The sequence below is a fragment of the Dicentrarchus labrax genome, unplaced genomic scaffold (genome assembly GCF_905237075.1).
Source record: "Dicentrarchus labrax unplaced genomic scaffold, dlabrax2021, whole genome shotgun sequence".
Taxonomy (NCBI): Eukaryota; Metazoa; Chordata; class Actinopteri; family Moronidae; genus Dicentrarchus; species Dicentrarchus labrax.
This window is the reverse complement of record NW_026136719.1, coordinates 27,426,945-27,444,727: the sequence shown is the minus strand read 5'-3', so window position 1 is coordinate 27,444,727 and position 17,783 is coordinate 27,426,945. Positions and strand designations below refer to the sequence as shown.

General features: G+C 41.1%; 2 protein-coding genes across 2 annotated transcripts; both read left to right on the top strand.

Moving 5' to 3' along the window:
• The first annotated feature begins 240 nt into the window (after positions 1-240).
• Positions 241-11,586, top strand: tars3 (threonyl-tRNA synthetase 3). Its single transcript, XM_051378833.1, has 19 exons — positions 241-585; positions 1,493-1,582; positions 1,810-1,997; positions 2,537-2,660; positions 2,914-3,038; positions 3,122-3,239; positions 3,457-3,521; positions 3,631-3,709; positions 3,927-4,073; positions 5,821-5,919; positions 7,774-7,940; positions 8,055-8,217; positions 8,346-8,483; positions 8,981-9,058; positions 9,155-9,255; positions 9,713-9,817; positions 10,168-10,240; positions 10,357-10,471; positions 11,074-11,586. Exons 1-19 carry the CDS (start codon positions 274-276, stop codon positions 11,220-11,222), a joined length of 2,436 nt encoding a protein of 811 aa, XP_051234793.1. The 5' UTR covers positions 241-273; the 3' UTR covers positions 11,223-11,586.
• Positions 11,587-12,640: 1,054 nt separating this feature from the next.
• On the top strand, positions 12,641-17,565 carry tm2d3 (TM2 domain containing 3). Its single transcript, XM_051379872.1, has 6 exons — positions 12,641-12,794; positions 13,349-13,450; positions 14,749-14,909; positions 15,183-15,357; positions 15,999-16,074; positions 16,212-17,565. The coding sequence occupies exons 1-6, from the start codon at positions 12,689-12,691 to the stop codon at positions 16,375-16,377; spliced, it is 786 nt and encodes a 261-aa protein (XP_051235832.1). The 5' UTR covers positions 12,641-12,688; the 3' UTR covers positions 16,378-17,565.
• The last annotated feature ends 218 nt before the right edge of the window (positions 17,566-17,783 follow it).

Sequence of the window (17,783 nt, the reverse complement as noted above, 5' to 3'; positions counted from 1 at the left end):
TCTGATTCTGATCATTAATATTAAAAAAGCAACAAAGACCCAAATAATATTTGATACATATAAAACGATTGATTCATTCATTTATTTTTTCCTCCTCCTATTAAGTATTATTTTTTTATTGACTGTTTTCTTTGTATGGGTATCTACTGTACTGTAGGTGGTTGTTATGTATTTAAAATAAGTGGCTCTTATTGTGGTTGTGGATATCAGTTTTATTTTCAAAAACCCTCACCGGAAGTTGGCTGTCATTGTGGCTATGGTGGTCATTTAAAGATGGCGGAGTGCCTGGCTGCACGCTTGGCAGCCCAGGAGGAGCAAATTCAGCTCCTCACCAAGGAAATCTCGTCTCTCCGCGATGGTTTGAGCCGAGGTCTGGGTGCCGCCGGTGTTGCGGAGGTCTCCCCGGAGCTAGAGAGCCTGCGGACCGAGAATGAGAAGCTCAGGTACCGGCTGCTGCACCTCCGGCGGGGTCTGCGAGCAGAGCTGGAGCTTGAGGGCAAGAGACAAGAAGGACTGAAGAGTAGCAAAGCTCCGGAAAAAAACAGCAGCAAAGTGAAGCAGACAAACAGCCGAGCAGATACCAAGGTAAAGACTGGGGCAGTAAATGCTCTCCGGTTCAAATGGCTCCATTTGTAATATGGTTGGGGGGTGGGGGGTAGTGCTGCACGAGGAGTGGGCCTCTGTCCGGTAGAGCTGAATGACAATCTGTACCACCCCACATCCAGAAATAGCTGCCCCAAGTTCTCTGAGTGCCATTACGGACCGATAGTGCTCATAGGGAGCTGCCCGTGGAGTCCAGATGGGTGATGCCGGGCTCAGTCCGCTTGGCACTGCTGTGTCCATGGCGACGGAGCCTGACTGGTATTGTCTTCTTTCGTCCTTTTCATCACTATTGTGACATTAAAAACATCACAAAACGATGAAACAATGTGATGGCTCCAATGGATGTGATTTAGCTTCTAGCCTGGTCGGACACTGACACTGACACTGGAGCTACAGAAACAAACAGAAGGGATAAAACTCAAAGTCTCCAGAATGTGAAAGGTTCACCAGGCCCTAAGGAGAGAAATATAATAATAATAACTTTATGTGTATAGCAGCTTTCTACATGAAACTCAAAGTGCTTTACAACAAAGGAGAAATACAAAAGATTATAATGTTATTCTAATAAAAGAAAGCTTTGTTCCATCCTGATAGGCTGATTACTGACATCATGGTGTGTGGCTGTAATGTGGCCGCAAAACACTTTGTTGAAATAGGCCAAAAAAATAACAGATGTTGAATTAATACTGATTAAAAACCGTTGATTTAAAATAAGTGACATTTATTTTCCTGCCCTCAATAGGCCTTACGCTGGCCTTTCAGTGTCAGTGTATGCCCACTTTGAATACTGATCGTGTTCACTGACTGATTAATAATAGGCTGGCTCAGAAGGAAATGGTGATAAGACCCTATTATAGTATTAAAGACACACACTGCTCTCTGTGCACAGGTGGAAACCACGGATACCAAATCTGGTGACAAGAACAACAAGAAGGAGAAGAAGCAGGATAAGGGACAAGGAGGTGGAGGTGTGAAAGAGGTGATTATTAAAGAAGCTATCCTGCTCCTCTTTTCTCCCATTGTATCAACAGGAACATAACTCATTTCAGCTTATAACACACAACAAAGTGTTTCTGCTCGAGTCCCTGCTTTTTACAGATGGGATATTTCATACTGTGTTGGTTAACATGACAAAACGACACTCCCTAATTCATTAAGCGTAGACAATTTCTTGACACTGATTGTTTTTCATGTTTTCCGCTGTAGCTGAAGCCCTGGCCTGGATACATCGCAGAGCGCCTCAGCCTCTATCAGCAGCTGAAGAGCGAGAGTGATGCTCTGCAGGAAAAGAAAGCTGCAGACAGCAAGCCCATTACTGTGGAGCTACCAGACGGACGGAAGGTGGCGGGCAAAGCTTGGCTCACCACACCATACCAGCTGGCTTGTGATATCAGGTGACTACTTGAACAGCTGGCCAGATTCACTAATGTGGAGGCTACAATTCTATTATCAATTAATGGCTGCCAATATTATCCATATATTTTAATTTGTCTGATAAAAGCAGACACCACAGAGGGAGACTAGACACTCTGTTTCCCACATGTGATCCAAATCGCAAGAAGCTGCGATTGTTTGATTAAAATGTGTGACAGCAGCCATTATAGTTAAGCACTGAAGCTCTGAAGAGATGCCGTAGCCTACAAATCTGTTTCTTTGGTACTACAGACCCCAACAGATGTCACATCCTCATGATTTTAGTAGGGTTTTTTTCATTTGAAAATGAAAGTTGTGATGCAGAAATAATCATTCATAATAATCATGAATCATATCACAATTGTAAAATCTGTCAAAATAATCACAATAACCCTTTTTTTTTTTTTTTTTTAACCATAACGTGCAGCCCTAGTTCTTTCTTTTCATCATAATGATAGAAATCACTGTTAAATGCAGACTCAGCATTTCTGAGGCAACTATCTTGCACTTGATCTTTCAGCCAGGGCCTGGCTGACAACGCTGTGATTTCTCGGGTGAATGGGGAGCTCTGGGATCTGGACAGACCTCTCGAGCAGGACTGCTCTCTTGAGATCTTGCGCTTTGACAATGAGGATGCTCAGGCTGTGAGTACATTTTTAATACAAATGAATAAATAAAATACATTTGAACACATGGCTAATGGCTACTGAGGGAAACCTTGAGGATGTTTTCTTAATTTAGCATTGGCAAATCTTTTAATTTACTATATTTATTGAATGTTTTTATTTATATTGTTTTTATCGTGCCCTACCTTAATGTCAAATGTATTAAAAAGGTCTAAGCCACAGTGTCCAAACAACATACTTACTTTAATTTGACCTTCATCTTGCATCCTAGGTGTATTGGCATTCCAGTGCTCACATCCTGGGGGAGGCAATGGAGCGCTTTTATGGAGGTTGTCTGTGTTACGGACCCCCCATAGAGAATGGTTTCTACTACGACATGTTCCTGGATGGACAGAAGTGAGCAGATATTTTTTACTATCAGTGTCTTCTCTCCTCTGGCCAGATTTCCTTACTGAGCTGAGCATGTGTCCTTTCTCCAGGGGAGTTTCCAGTGCTGAGTTTGGGGACCTGGAGACATTATGTAAGACTGTGGTGAAGGAAAAGCAGCCTTTTGAGAGGCTCGAGATCAGCAAGGAGACACTGTTGAAGATGTTTAAGGTGAGAGAGAGGGAGAGAGAGAACATTCCTGTCAGTATATCCTCTGCTTGTGTGGGAGTATGAATTGATGTTCAAAACGGGAAATATGTATTTATAAGGGATTATTATTATTATTATTATTATTATTATTTGCATGCATGGAATTTGTCATTTAACACTGAAATCTTTAAAACAAGACAAAAAAAACCAACCTACCCAAGGCGTTTGTGTCTTTCAGTACAACAAATTCAAATGCCGCATTCTGAATGAGAAAGTCACCACCCCCACTACTACGGTCTACAGGTAAGAAGGAGAAAAAAATATTAAACTGGATCTTTCTTTTGTAAGAGGATGTGTTAGTTCTTTTAGTCCTTTCAAACTAACTGTTGTGTTATCTATGAATCCTGATCAGATGTGGGCCCTTGATTGACTTGTGCAGAGGTCCCCATGTCAGACATACAGGCAAGATCAAAGCCATGAAGATCTACAAGGTATGTGGGAAATACACACAGGGTCCTAAATCCACAAGCCCCAGATCAATTTGTGCTGTTCTCAGACAGATACATTTTTTTATTATAACTACTTATAAGGTAATGAACCCAGAGTCGATTCCTGTTACTTGCTCCTGATTTTATTAGTGATGATGTTTCTAAAAAAGTAAAGTGTGTAAAATGGCAATTTTTCACTTTTTTCTTCGTCTGTCATCAGAACTCTTCAACGTACTGGGAGGGCCGCTCCGACATGGAGACTCTACAGAGGATCTATGGGATTTCATTCCCAGACTCAAAGATGCTGAAGGAGTGGGAACGTTTTCAGGAGGAGGCCAAGAACAGAGACCATCGCAAGATTGGCAAAGTGAGTCACTGTAGGCAGTCATGTCCAAGCCCACCCAGCTTGCTGAGGCCTAGAACTGGAGACTGAAACCTAGTACAAAGAGTTCTGATTTGTAATTGTATAATGTGATGGCTGACACATCTCCTCTGAGGTTTTTCAAGGAGGTTTTTCCTGTGAGAGGTTTGTGGTTTTATAGATGTGGTCCAGAACCTGGACCAAGAACACAGTCTCCAGGCAGACATCAACTGTAAGGACACATGCAACAATATACAAACAAATGATCTACCCAGTGTAACCCAGTTGGGATTATCAAAAGTGCCTCAGGGCCTGGCTAGTATGACAAAACAACATGGGGAATGAAAACCATGTTGTTCTGCCATAGATCGACTGTTGCCGCTTTGTACCAGCGGAGGGCACTGTGTTTCTTCATGTTGGCACATTCGGGACAACTGTGAGTCATCTGAGCACCCCAGCTGGTTTCTCAGCATGGGAGACGCAGACGGCAGCACCTCAATCAGCACCGATAACAACACAGTTCCATATTAAACGCAAGAGTCAAGATAATGTTGTTGAAGCCAGTTGGAGGGAGGTGACAAAAGTGGCATGTTGTTTTAAAGATGGTGCTCTGTGGCACGATCCCAAGCCGACCCTTATCATTTGCACAGTGCATAATGACAGCACAACATTCTGAAAACCTCTAGATGCAGTCTAGTTTCATCAGCCAATAGCACTGAAGTAAAAGCAATATATCCCAGCAGATACAACAGCAGGGATGCGACTGTGTCTTTGACATATCGACTGATCAAACATGTTCTAACTTCACCAGTTTTGAGATGTGTATAGAGGAAATAAAAGCACTACAGGTTTCATAAAGGAGGTTTAAATAGCCAAATTGGACTAACAGAGGGAATACAGTGGAGCTGAGCTTCCTGCTGCTTAAGTTCATTTTTGCTTTGTTTATTGCAGTGACATATTTTACTCTTAATATTATATATTTCATGTGTGCTTGCCGCAAATATTACAGTGTTGTGTTTTACGTGTGAGTTTTCTTCATTGTGAATTCCCAGTGCTTGATGGCTCAGGTCTGTGATCCAAAGTCAGTTCTTGAACCAGACTTGACTGAGTCTCATCTCATTAGCTCAGGGTTGGCTTTATAACAAAGATCAATTCCAAGTCTGTCTGTTTATTTGTTTCAAATGGTCTGTGATCGAGGGTGTTTCTAGAAATAGGTGGCTGACATTACAGGACATTTCCATTACAAAGCCTCATTTTCCAAATAAAAGTGCACCTGACAAAGCAGTGTCATTATTATAGCATTTATTCTTTTGGATTTTCACTGTAATTCTTCAATTATTAACTACTGAAGCTGAAAAGCAGGTGAGGTGGGCTGTGTTATAAACTCATGCACAAGGAGACAACTTGCATCAATAGTGTTCATAATCACAGTTTTCAATTAGAGGTCATTACAGAAATCACAGGACTTGCTGCCACCCTCACACTATTTTATTTCAGATTTAAAGGAGGAAATGAATAAGATATGTCTTCACAGTCTTGGAAGGAAACAGTTTGTCCTGCTTTCCAGCTACCAGGACACATCAACCCAGTCTGTCCATTGAGCTTTTTTCTGCAGCCAGTCGTTGACAGATGGTCTGCCGTGTGATGAGAGGATAACTCCCTGCTGTGTATGGAGGAGTTTCTTGCTCATTGTACCTGCAGATAAAAAGAATATGTCAAGTCATTTAAAAGTCATTCTTTGTCTGTTTCACAGGATCAGGAGCTGTTCTTCTTCCACGATCTGAGCCCCGGGAGTTGTTTCTTCATGCCGCGCGGAGCCTACATCTACAACACACTCACAGAGTTCATCAGGGTAGGAGTGGTGGTGAAATGCCCATCAGCACCTCTTTTCTATTACACCATATGTGGCAAGTTTGAGTCTGTTTCAGATAGAAAATTCAGTTGTGGCAGATGAACCACAGAAGCCCTCAGATAATGACCCCCTTCTCGTTTTAGAGGCTCTGTTTTTCTTTTTTAGCTTTTGTTAAATCTTCATGGTTACCTACAATCAATATATTAATATTCATTTGAATATATTATCATAATACAATGGCCAAAATGAGCAAGTACAGCTCAAGAGATGTGAAGGAGGATTTCAAGGTCAAGCTCACTTTAATCACCCTTTTCTATTTAATGCTGATGAGGTTTGTTCATTATATATATATATATATATATATATATATATATATATATATATATATATATATATATATAATTGTATTATTGCATCAGTTATGCTGACTGTCATTTTAAAATATTTATTTGGGGATCTACATTAAAAAGTACTGTCAAGATCATTGAATGCCAGTTTACATTAGAACAAAATCCACAAGCAGAACTAGCCTCTGGTTCATTGATCTAAAAAAAGAAGTACTCCAGAGGTTCTAAAACACAAAACCACTCAAAACCCTGAGTCCATGAGGAACAGGCTGTGCTTAACAGTTACGTATACTTGTAGTGATTGCCAACTCATTGACATGCAGACCGCTAACTGTTAACTTCTGCAAAACATACAATCACCAAGGAGCTGTGAGTGTAACAGTGAGCGGAATAGTTTAGTTCAGCTCAGTCGGTTCAAATTCTGCTCAGAGCCCAAGAAAAAGTCCTGACTGCTGTAGAAAGTCTGAATTATGGCCTGAGCTTTTCAAAGAGTTTTTTCAGTCAAACGCCAAATACATGACAAACCAAACATCATGAAGTCAGTTGCTGATACAGAACATGTCAAGATTTTCAGATTGTGCTCCCAATGAGTTTGTCAGCAGCACAGCAATCATTTGACCGACTGGCTTCATGGAATGATCATTTCAAAGTGTTTAGCTTATTTTAAAGACCCTACTAGTGTTTGGGAGGCCACCAAATTTCCACATTTGGTAATGAGGTTAAATGATGGCCAGAGGGAGCAGAAGTTCTCAATTAAGAGCAGAAGACAGTCATGTCCAAAGTTGTGCAAACTTTAGATTTCAGAATAACTTCGGCAAGTTCAGTGACTGTACAGGAACTTGGCTCTGTGACGTATTTGCGGAGATGTGTTGACATCTTGAAGACTTTCACATCACACACCAACACACCAGTCCAAGCCAAGAAGACCTCACATACTGTACAGAAACTGTGCAAGATCATTATCACGTCACTTCAATCTGTTATCGCTGTGTTTATAAAAAAAAGAAGAAAAAAAACGACCCCCGACGAGCAACTAGCTATGCATTCCCTTCTATACCATCGCTACAACGTTTAACAGTGAGAACTGACTGTGCAGCAAACTGTGCACACATTTCTAGACGCTGGAGGCTGCCTTAGTATGACTGCAATGGACGAGATGGTTCTGTATCTCTCTTCTGTTAAAATGTATTTATTCAGGAGAAGCTGACTGAGCATGCATTATGTTTTTAAGCTCCTTCCTGTTTCATATTCACAGTTCCACACATTCACAGTTGAAATGTTTCCAGTAACACCAGTCTTCTACTTTTGGCTGCTAAACAGCTCAACTGGACGAGAAATGTTTTGCTTAAAGAAAACAAATGTATAAATAAAGTCCACAGGATTTGATTTCCATTGCAGTAGCTGGAGTTTGATGCCAGAAGTCATGATTTAGCTCGGCTCAATAAAGTACCTGGGCCCTTCCAACTGGCAGATATAGCTTGTTTATGTGGTTTTGTTGTTTTTCTAGGATGAGTACTGGAGAAGAGGCTTTCAGGAAGTAGCCTCCCCCAACATCTACAACAGCAAACTGTGGGAGACATCTGGCCACTGGCAACACTACAGTGAAAACATGTTCTCCTTCCCTGTGGAAGATGACATCTTTGCACTCAAACCCATGAACTGCCCCGGGCACTGGTAATTGTAGAGTATTTTGTTGTTGAGTTTGTTTCCAAAATGCTGTACTGGGCACATACAGTATGTAAAGTGTGTCATAGTTATTTGATTTTCTGCTCTCTGGTTGTCCTGTAGTCTGATGTTCAGCCACAGGCCTCGCTCGTGGAGGGAGCTTCCTCTGAGGCTGGCAGACTTCGGAGTCCTCCACAGAAACGAGCTGTCAGGAACACTAACCGGGCTGACCAGAGTACGGCGTTTCCAGCAGGATGACGCTCACATTTTCTGCACAATGGATCAGGTGACCACAACAGTAGTGTTCAACTGTTTTTACACACAGTTTTTAGGTCTTTTGAACATGTGGAAAAACAAGTACCCACTTATTATGAGTCATTTCCGAAATTCTGAATCTTTTCTTTTTTTCTACAGATCGAGTCAGAGATGAAGGGCTGTCTTGACTTCCTCCGCTGTGTTTACGATGTGTTTGGATTCTCCTTCCAGCTTCACCTCTCCACTCGTCCAGAGAAGTATCTGGGCGATATCGCTGTGTGGAACCAGGCTGAGAAGGTAAACTGCATCATGCATCATAGTTATGATTTATGGTGTAAAATGAACTCCAGGTACCAGCCGAATTCTAGTAAATATTGAGCACAAGATGTAAACCTAATATATACACCAGGGCTTTTCCACACCTTACCTTTTAGCAAATAAATGCTCATGTTGACACTGAGTTGGCACTGTTGGTGAAAGAGCTGAAACCCTGCTGTGTGATCATACAGTAGTATCACATCTGTGAGTCATTGTGAAGTTCATTGGTTTCTGTAGGAGGTGTGCTGTCAATAAGACATTGCTCATTTGTGTGACATGTCATTTATTTTGTCCAGTTGTAAGTAGATATTTATATGGATAAAATATAGAAGTGCAGTAGGGAGTGCAAAGTGCAGACTGAACTGTGTATTCTGTACTGAATTGTGTACCGCAGTATGACTTGGCCAGCTTCATAGTAACTGCTTTCCATTGTTTAGATTTAAATTACATGTTAACCTATGCCTCATGATTGACAGCAACTGGAGAACAGCTTGAATGAGTTTGGGGAACCATGGAAACTCAACCCTGGAGACGGTGCTTTTTATGGACCCAAGGTCAGATAATTTCTCTGTATTTTCTTGCCTAACACAAAATCAAGTTAATTCCCCCGATATCTGGAAGGCACTGTAATTCTTTGTGTGCTGTTGCAGATTGACATTAAGATCAAAGATGCAATTGGACGTTACCACCAATGTGCAACCATTCAGCTGGACTTCCAGCTGCCTATCCGCTTCAACCTGACCTTTGTGGGGTGAGTCACCTAATCAAAACATTGACACACTGCTGAGTCTGTGTACTTTACTGCACCAAGGATTTTATGTTAATCCCCTCATGAATAAGATGTCTCAGCTTGTGTCCCGCCAAGTTGTGTGTTTCAGAGGTGAAGAGTTGTATGCAAATTTTAACTCATTGAGCAGCTGATTTAACACCTCACCAGGAACTTCAATTTGTAAACCCAGAATTGGAAGACACTGCACAGCCTTTATAACAATAGACAACAGGCAGTTAATAGTATTTACAGCTTGTGCATAAGTCCCATCAGCCCAGTATTACATATGGAAAGCGGAAGAGCTGACTGTGTAGATCAGTAGGATAAGACAAATACAATAAACAAAGATACAATAATAAATATGGTCAGCCAAGAATAAGTCTACATTTATACTGACACATTTCACAGGAACCCTTATTATTCTTTCTGATGCAAACAGGAAGGATGGGGATGACAAAGCCCGACCAGTCATCATCCATCGTGCCATCTTGGGCTCAGTGGAGAGGATGATTGCCATTCTCACAGAGAACTATGCAGGGAAATGGTGAGGTGCTTTTTTGTTAATCTTACACTTGAGAACTTTAATTAAAAAAGTTATTAAATTCCAAAAATGAAAAAGCTAGCCATTGCCCAAAGTGCTGATGAGTCCACTGCTGTGATGTTTCAATAGACACAATTGTAATTTTGTGTTACTGTACAGTTTTAGGCTGGTTATGAGTGACATGCCATCTTGTTAGAATGTCAAACTATGTATTGTGTTGTATTGTATTGTATTGTAACGTTTCAACCATACCCTAGATTCTTTTTGTCGAGGGAGGTTGTTATGTTATTATCTTTACACCAGTATAGCACTGTAAAGATTGTTTCATTAGAGTCTGTGTGTCCTTCCACAAGGCCTCTGTGGATCTCTCCACGTCAGGTGATGTTGGTGCCTGTCAACCCCTCCTGTGAGGACTACGCCAAGAGGGTAAGTCTCCCACTTCCCCATCTTGACCACAATTAAGTACGATCATATGAATAATTATCGGTGGCATTCAGATTTGAGCTGTATATTCAATAAGATTTTCTTTCCCCACTTGTCAGTTGTGTAAGCAGTTTACAGAAGCTGGTTTCATGGCAGATGCTGACCTGGACTCCAGCTGTCTCCTTAACAAGAAAATCCGTAACGCGCAGTTGGCCCAATACAACTTCATTCTTGGTGAGAAGATCTTACTGCCCCATGTGCATTTGAAAACACCAACTGACCACTGATTCAAGAGCATTTTCACACCATTTTTGCTACTCTTAGGGTTGCCTGCAATCCCTTCAAAAGCACATTTAATTGGTTGCTTCCACGACATTCATATGTTATATTATTGTATTGTTAGATTGTAATACTGATTGGGTAATCCACTCATTGTAAGTCATCTATTTTTAATTACTAGGAGGCAGCACAGTGTAGACAGAGGAAGTATACTAAATATGGTTCCAGTGGCTGTAAATTTAAGTGTTTTTAAGTGTTCAAAAATCTAAAAGATAAAGGACTCTTTTCAGAAAAATAGGAACGTAGAGAAGAAGTGATTTGAGTATGTCGGCTAAAACCTGCTATGGTCCTTTCTAGATGTGGGGTTGTCAGCAGACTCACCATTAGAATAATAATAAGTCTTAATTGAATGAATATAAAGCAAATGGACCTCCAAGCTGGCTAACCACCCACAGTTGTTGAATTCTGAGCACAAAGCAGGGAACGTGTTAGGGTAGCTGTGTGTGTGTGGTGTGACTTGGCCCATGTCAAGCTGTTGTCTTCTTGTGTTTTGGCAGTGGTCGGAGAGAAGGAGAAGATGACTAACGGCGTCAATGTGCGCACGAGGGACAACAAAGTCCATGGAGAACTCTCGGTGGCCGAGGTTCTGGCTCGCCTGACCCTGCTCAAACAATCTCGCTGTCGAAACGCAGAGGAGGAGTTCTGATGAAGACCAAGAACAATCCAGACTCTTGCATTTGAATACCTCAACTACAGTCAGATGAGCAGTAAAGGGACAAATGATGGCACATAGAACGATGGTACAGTGAAAGTGTAGTACGTAGAACAGAAATCAGACACAGGAACTAATAAACTGATATTCTGTGGCTAAATGCCCACATGATGATGTGTGAAGGGGTAAAAAAAGGATGTGTTTGTATGTGGTGTGGGTATCAAGTTATGAAGGGAAGTTATCTGGTAATTGAAGGAACCAGTGTTATCATTCATAACAAAGATTATGTGTTTGGCACAGATTTTTCACAAAGGTCTGTCTCCATGGGAAACCCCAGAAATAAAATAAATCTACTGAATGTGAGTGATTGTTCTTTTTAATGTCACAAAAGAAGAGCTTCATGTTGTGGTTCTTTTACAAGAATTTGGTATGATGATGAACAGCAGAAGGATTCGTTTGTAGAGATGTACAGGCTTTCAGAAATTTGTCATGCTTGAATAGTTTACTCATTCCAAAGCAATAACGTGAAACTGAGCAGATACAGATGTTGTTAGCCAGTAGTTCTCACCAATGGAAATGCAACTTTTATCAGTGGAAGTGATTTTATTTACCTACAGAGCAATACAGGGCCACATGATCATAGTGCATGTATTGTCAGATATAACCGTGTAAGACAGTAAAATGTATTTCTCCATTCTTGCTCTTTTCCCCGTAGTGTTACTGTCCTCTACAGAATTCATAGACTACAAACACCACATTAAGTGAGACATTCTGACCAGAAATGAGACCTCATTAAAAAGTACATTTGAATAAAATCTTCACACTTTATATATTATATATATACACTTTATAATATACTGATCTGGAGCGCGGTGGGCGTGGCAAGATCAGGACCAGGAAGTTCAGCTGCTTGTTATGGTGCGTTCACACTCATGGCAAAGATAGCATACACACAAACACTTTTCCATAAATATTTTCTTCTACTCTAGTCGCACTTCTTTCAAACAAGGCTTGTGATGTACTGTATTTTAGTTACTTACTGAATGTTGATGCCACCACCTGATATTATAGATGTGTCATTCAGCTTAAAAATACTGAAAGGAGAAAATATTTAAAATGGATAGTCACAATAATGCAGTTATAATTCTCAAGGTTACTGCATTACTGGTTGATATTTATTGCAATATCTTTGCTGGAAGTTCTACTATATACTCAAACATGCCACATTGCCAAGTGCTTAGATATGATCTACGTTACATTAATGGTCAGATGTAACGCAAACGCATCAGAAATGAGTATCAGCTGAATACTTCTTCGATGGCATCTTCACGGCTTTATGTAACAATCAAACAACCAGTGCTATATTAGCGAGCACTAATACCTCCCAGCAGAGCATCCCTGACTGTCTCTCTTTTTTCCCACATGCCCTGAATGCAGCTTTGCTTGGCTCTGCTGTAACAATGGCCACTAGCTGTCAGATATGGAGACCGGACCGAGGACGGTGCCTCAAAACCTACGGAATTGTTATCGTTTTGTTCATGGACCTGTTCTTACAGTGTGTTAACGGTATGTTAATGGATCCGGTTACACATTTACTCCAGTTTTTCTCACGTTTATGGCTAACGTTACGTACATTGGGGCTGTCGTACTGACGGTAGCTTCCTCCCACTGAGTTAGCATTTACTGGCTAGCTAGCGGGCTAGCGAGCTACTTAGCAATGATAGCAGTGAATAGCGCTGATTGAACAGTTACTTGTCTAACACAACAGGCGACGTTGTCCCTTGTATTTAATTTATAACATGTGAGAGCTAACAGTTGGCTAAATGCCCCTGCTGATTGGCAGCATGTCACTAGCCAGCCTCGGTAAAAACATGTAGCTAGCTTCTCTAGCTACATGTTTAATGGCATTGTTAATTAAGTTGATCATATATTTTCTAACTTCGATTATATTTATCTTACTGGCTTGTCTGTCTCCTAACACGTAAATGCCATTACCTAACAGTATTTCCACAATCAGCCCAACATGTAATGTAAATAGTAGGTTTTATATCCATGGTTGTAGCAGATGGGTGAGTTGGATTTGGGTCGTATATCTTTTTTATTGTCTGTTTACTTGCCAGGGTACCTGAGCTCTCCTCATGTTGGCCAGGAACCCCCTTACACCAGAGACGCCCAGCATGGACCTGTCATCACCAGCCCAGTAGTCCCTGCTACAGCCTCAGGTAAACACAGCAGTCAGTCATCAGGTTTACAATTACAATGGCCAAATATACAGACGGGTCACATATGAAAGGAAACCCCTCAATAAATGAGTGGCTGTTCCCACACAGGTGCACTGCATGGTACAGTTGAGAAATGAACATCCAATCATGCTCTCTGGCGTTGTTGAACTGCTGAGCAGGCCCAGTGGATTCAGATTTTGTCACAGGGATATTACAGTAGGGTTGCAGAGCATAAACCTCTCATTACAAAGATGAATGCACATGTGAGAGTTCAGAGATGTGGAATATGGTTCAGGTCCACTTGTCCCCTTAGAGGGAAGGGTCACTGCAAATCAATACAAAGTTATTCTGAGTGATCACCTTTATCCTATTATGATACATTTCTATCCTGATGGGCGTGGTCTCTTCCAGGATGACTGATCTCCTCCTCAGGGCACTAGGGGTCACTGAATGGTTTGATGAGTATGAAAATGATGTGAATCATATGCTATGGCCTCCGCAGTCACCACATCTCAACCCAATCTAAGACCTATGGGAGATTTAGGACTGACACATTGAGGCTGAACTTGACCATCATCATCCAAAACACCAAATGAGGGAATATCTTTGGGCAGTAGAGTCCAGAGACTTATGGAGGAAATGACAAAGTGTTGATGCTGTTCTTGATGCACGTGGTGGCCCGACACCTTACTAAGACACTTTATGTTGGTTTTTTCTTTAATTTGACACCTGTCTGTACATCAAAGGGACCCACTCTGCCCCACCCCATCTATACAGACACTCACATTATATCCTCTGGAATTTCATTCACGAGCAAATTCACAAACAAGACTGCAGAAACAATGGCCAGTTTGGGATTGATCAGTTTTCAAATGCGTTTTCTGTGTTTTACACTTCAACTTAAAATATGGAATTTTTTTGTTATCATATCAAAGACAATATTGCTCTTATGTCGTCTAGACTTTGAAAAGGCAATAACTTTTCAACAGAGCAACAACAGTTCTCCATTGCTGGCCAGCAGGCAGCCTTAATGGAGCAATCAGGAGTGAATGGCCTTGCTCAAGGACTATTTGATGGCTTTTTTGTTGAGGGCAGAGTGTTAGTCATGTACCTCCCACAGCCTTATTTTCCCAATTTGGCAAGAGATTTGAAAGGGATGTTGTCACAAGCCCATTGCCACACTCATTAATGATTCCAGACATAAAGTCATAAAACGAACATTAAATTGCATTATTAAATTGATTATTCTAACTAGAAATGTAGGAACGTAATGTAATTTTGTGTTTGCCGTTTTGCAGCGTCTCCTACAGATGAAGAGAACTACGCTTCCAAATGTCCTAGTCGGGGTTTGTGTAGTCGCCTGCCAGCTGATTGCATTCACTGCAATTATCAACACAACTGCACCTATAGGAAACCAGCTTCCTTCATTTGTAAACCCAAAAAAGGGGTTCACTGTATAGTGAGTAGCAGTTCATATTGTTTATGCTGCATGCAGGTGGAGTAAGGGTGGACGATTTACAGAAGTCTGTACCTTGTTTAGCTCATTGATCAAAAGGGAAATGTAACATAGCACAATCTGTTTTGTACTTGTACAAACTGGAATTCATCTAAACGTTTCTTGACAAGTCCCCACAGTAAATAGTTACATGTGGTGATAGAATTAGTGATTTTAAGCAACTGCTGTGGAGCTTTTTTTTCATTAAACGCTGATTAGTGCTGTTTGTGTTTGTAGGGAGAGTCGGGACAGCCGCAAACCAACTTCTCTCTCTCCTTCACCTGTCAGTTCTGCTGGCAGCTGGACCCGTCACAGTACCGCTGCTCAAACTCTACCAACTGTATGACAGTGTCCTGCCCACGCAAGCGCTACAACGCCACCTGTGACGTGTTAGATCATGTACATTGTTTAGGTATGATAAAGGCTCTACTGTAAAACCTGCTTGGTTTCTTTACTGGCAGTGGGGTAACTGTGTCTCAGTCAGGCAGTGTGAACATAGTTGTTTTGGCAGTGGAGTTTTACAGATTTTCTCATCCAGTTTTCTAGAACTAAAAATGAGGTGGTTGTCCTCAAGTTTTCTATGCAGGTTTAGGCAGTCTGTTGGGCGATATTTAATGTGATAATTAACAGTTTGTCTAGAGGAAATGCACAAGAAGCATGGAGAACAATATAGTAAAAAAAAAAAAACAGTTCTCTGCTGATACATATTCGAATACATGAATTTAAAGAATCACTGAAATTTCTAATGTGCTATCTAAACATAACACTGTAGAGTAATTATTGCTATGTAAGGACTATTAGTCTGTTTATTAAGTTGACATAGTTGAGATATCGTGGCCCTTGATCTCATCAGGTACAAAAAAAACACAAAAGATAATGTCAGATGTTCTGTTTTAGTACATGTTTTCTATACATGTACATTTGAGTCTTCAGTCAGGGTAGCTTGTTTTTCTGAAATGTTATTGTGGTTTTAATCTTGTTAATTTGTTTGGGAAATGTTTTGATAATCAGGACCACTGTGTGTGTCCACTAAATGTCTTTTTTCTTCTGTAGGTAAAAGAAGATTTCAGAAACGTCTATTTTGTAACTGGACTGGTGGATACAAATGGTCTACAGCATTAGCACTCAGGTAAACCTGCCACTAGTATCTCAAGAGCTATGACCAGCTTAAATGCTGCAAACAATATACAACACTCTTTTTGAATCAGAATGTGTACTCCTAACAGCATCTTTTACCTTCATCTGTGTTTTCTCTCCTGTCTGTAGCATTACGCTTGGTGGTTTTGGGGCAGACCGGTTTTATCTGGGCCAGTGGAGAGAGGGTCTGGGCAAACTGTTCAGCTTTGGAGGCCTGGGCATTTGGACTTTGATAGATGTTCTTCTGATTGGGGTTGGTTATGTGGGACCTGCTGACGGTTCGCTCTACATCTGAAGCAAAGCTCTGGAGACATGGCTTGGATGGTTTGTGCCCTCTTCACACCGCTTCACTCTCTGAGACTGAAGATCTGAGATGCTGCGTTCTTAGCACGTTTGCCTGCCCAAGCTCGCTGTGCAACACGTACTCATCCCATCTGCTAACAGGCAGGAAGTGTTTTCCGCATTACACCAACGATGACTCTACCCACACAACCATCAGATCAATCCCAATCATTCTGCGTCCGTCTCCTGTTGAGATTCTGCAGATGGAGCTGTGCAGGGGGATGAGGAGCCAGTAATTGTGTCTAGCTGGTTGGTTTGACTTTACTGGTGGTTAGGCTTTTTTCATGCTGATACATAGATAGGTTTGGTTTCCTGTGGAGCAGTGCTTCCACAGACATCCTGTCACCTTGGAGCCATGTGTTGCTCCCCCCTTATAGCAAGGTAAACGCATCAGTGGGGGTCAAATGGTAACCATGGCTACAGAGCTTTTTTAATGGTGACACCAGACACAATAGACAAGATGAAAGGTAACATTAATGTCCTGAAAAAAAGCATGAATATGCAGAAGGGAATATGTTCAGGTGTTCTTATTCGTGACAGATAGCTGCTCTTGTGGATGTATTCAACGGTTTTTACTTTATTTTTTACCTACATTGAGCCAACAGTGCAGGCCACAACTGTAAGAACATTGCCCTAAAGGCGAGAGAAATGATACCATTGCTTTTCAGAAGCTTAAATCAAATGTTGGAAAATGGAAAGTTCACTGATAAAGTTTGTATGTTGTAAAAATAGATACATAAGAGCTACTGTATGTTCAAACAGCAACTGGAACTGGTAGAAAACCAGAAAGAAGTGCACTCACTCACTCACTGCAGCATGTGGTCTGATACTTGGGAAACGCACAGATAATTATCTCTTTAACAGTGTATATTTGTACATGATTGCAACGCTTGAAATGTGGTGCAAACTGCAGTTACTTGTGGTTTCTCGTGTTGGAGATACATTCAACTGGTATTTTTCCTCAAACTCATTCTTCACATTGCAGTTGTCTGTATGCTAACACTGTTAAGATCTTTGCTTGCGACTGTGTGGCACACCTCACTACATGTGAATATGGTTTCTGTTTTCAGTGTTGGGTCATTTTAATCTGTTGGAACACTGTAAATGACATTTTTTATGTAAATAAAATAGTGAAATATCATTTGTGTTTATCTAATTGTACTGGCAGAACCAACAGATATACCAGAACATTGGCTGTGTGTTTTTCTGGTAGTGTTTCATGGGGCCACACTGCTCCAGTGCACTATTTGGTCAGGTTTTGCAGTAAAACCGGTGGATTTACAGGGCATGAGAAAGGGTGACAAGCTATCAGTTGAAGAGACACAATTTTGGCTACCATTTCTGTGTTGAGTAACCACA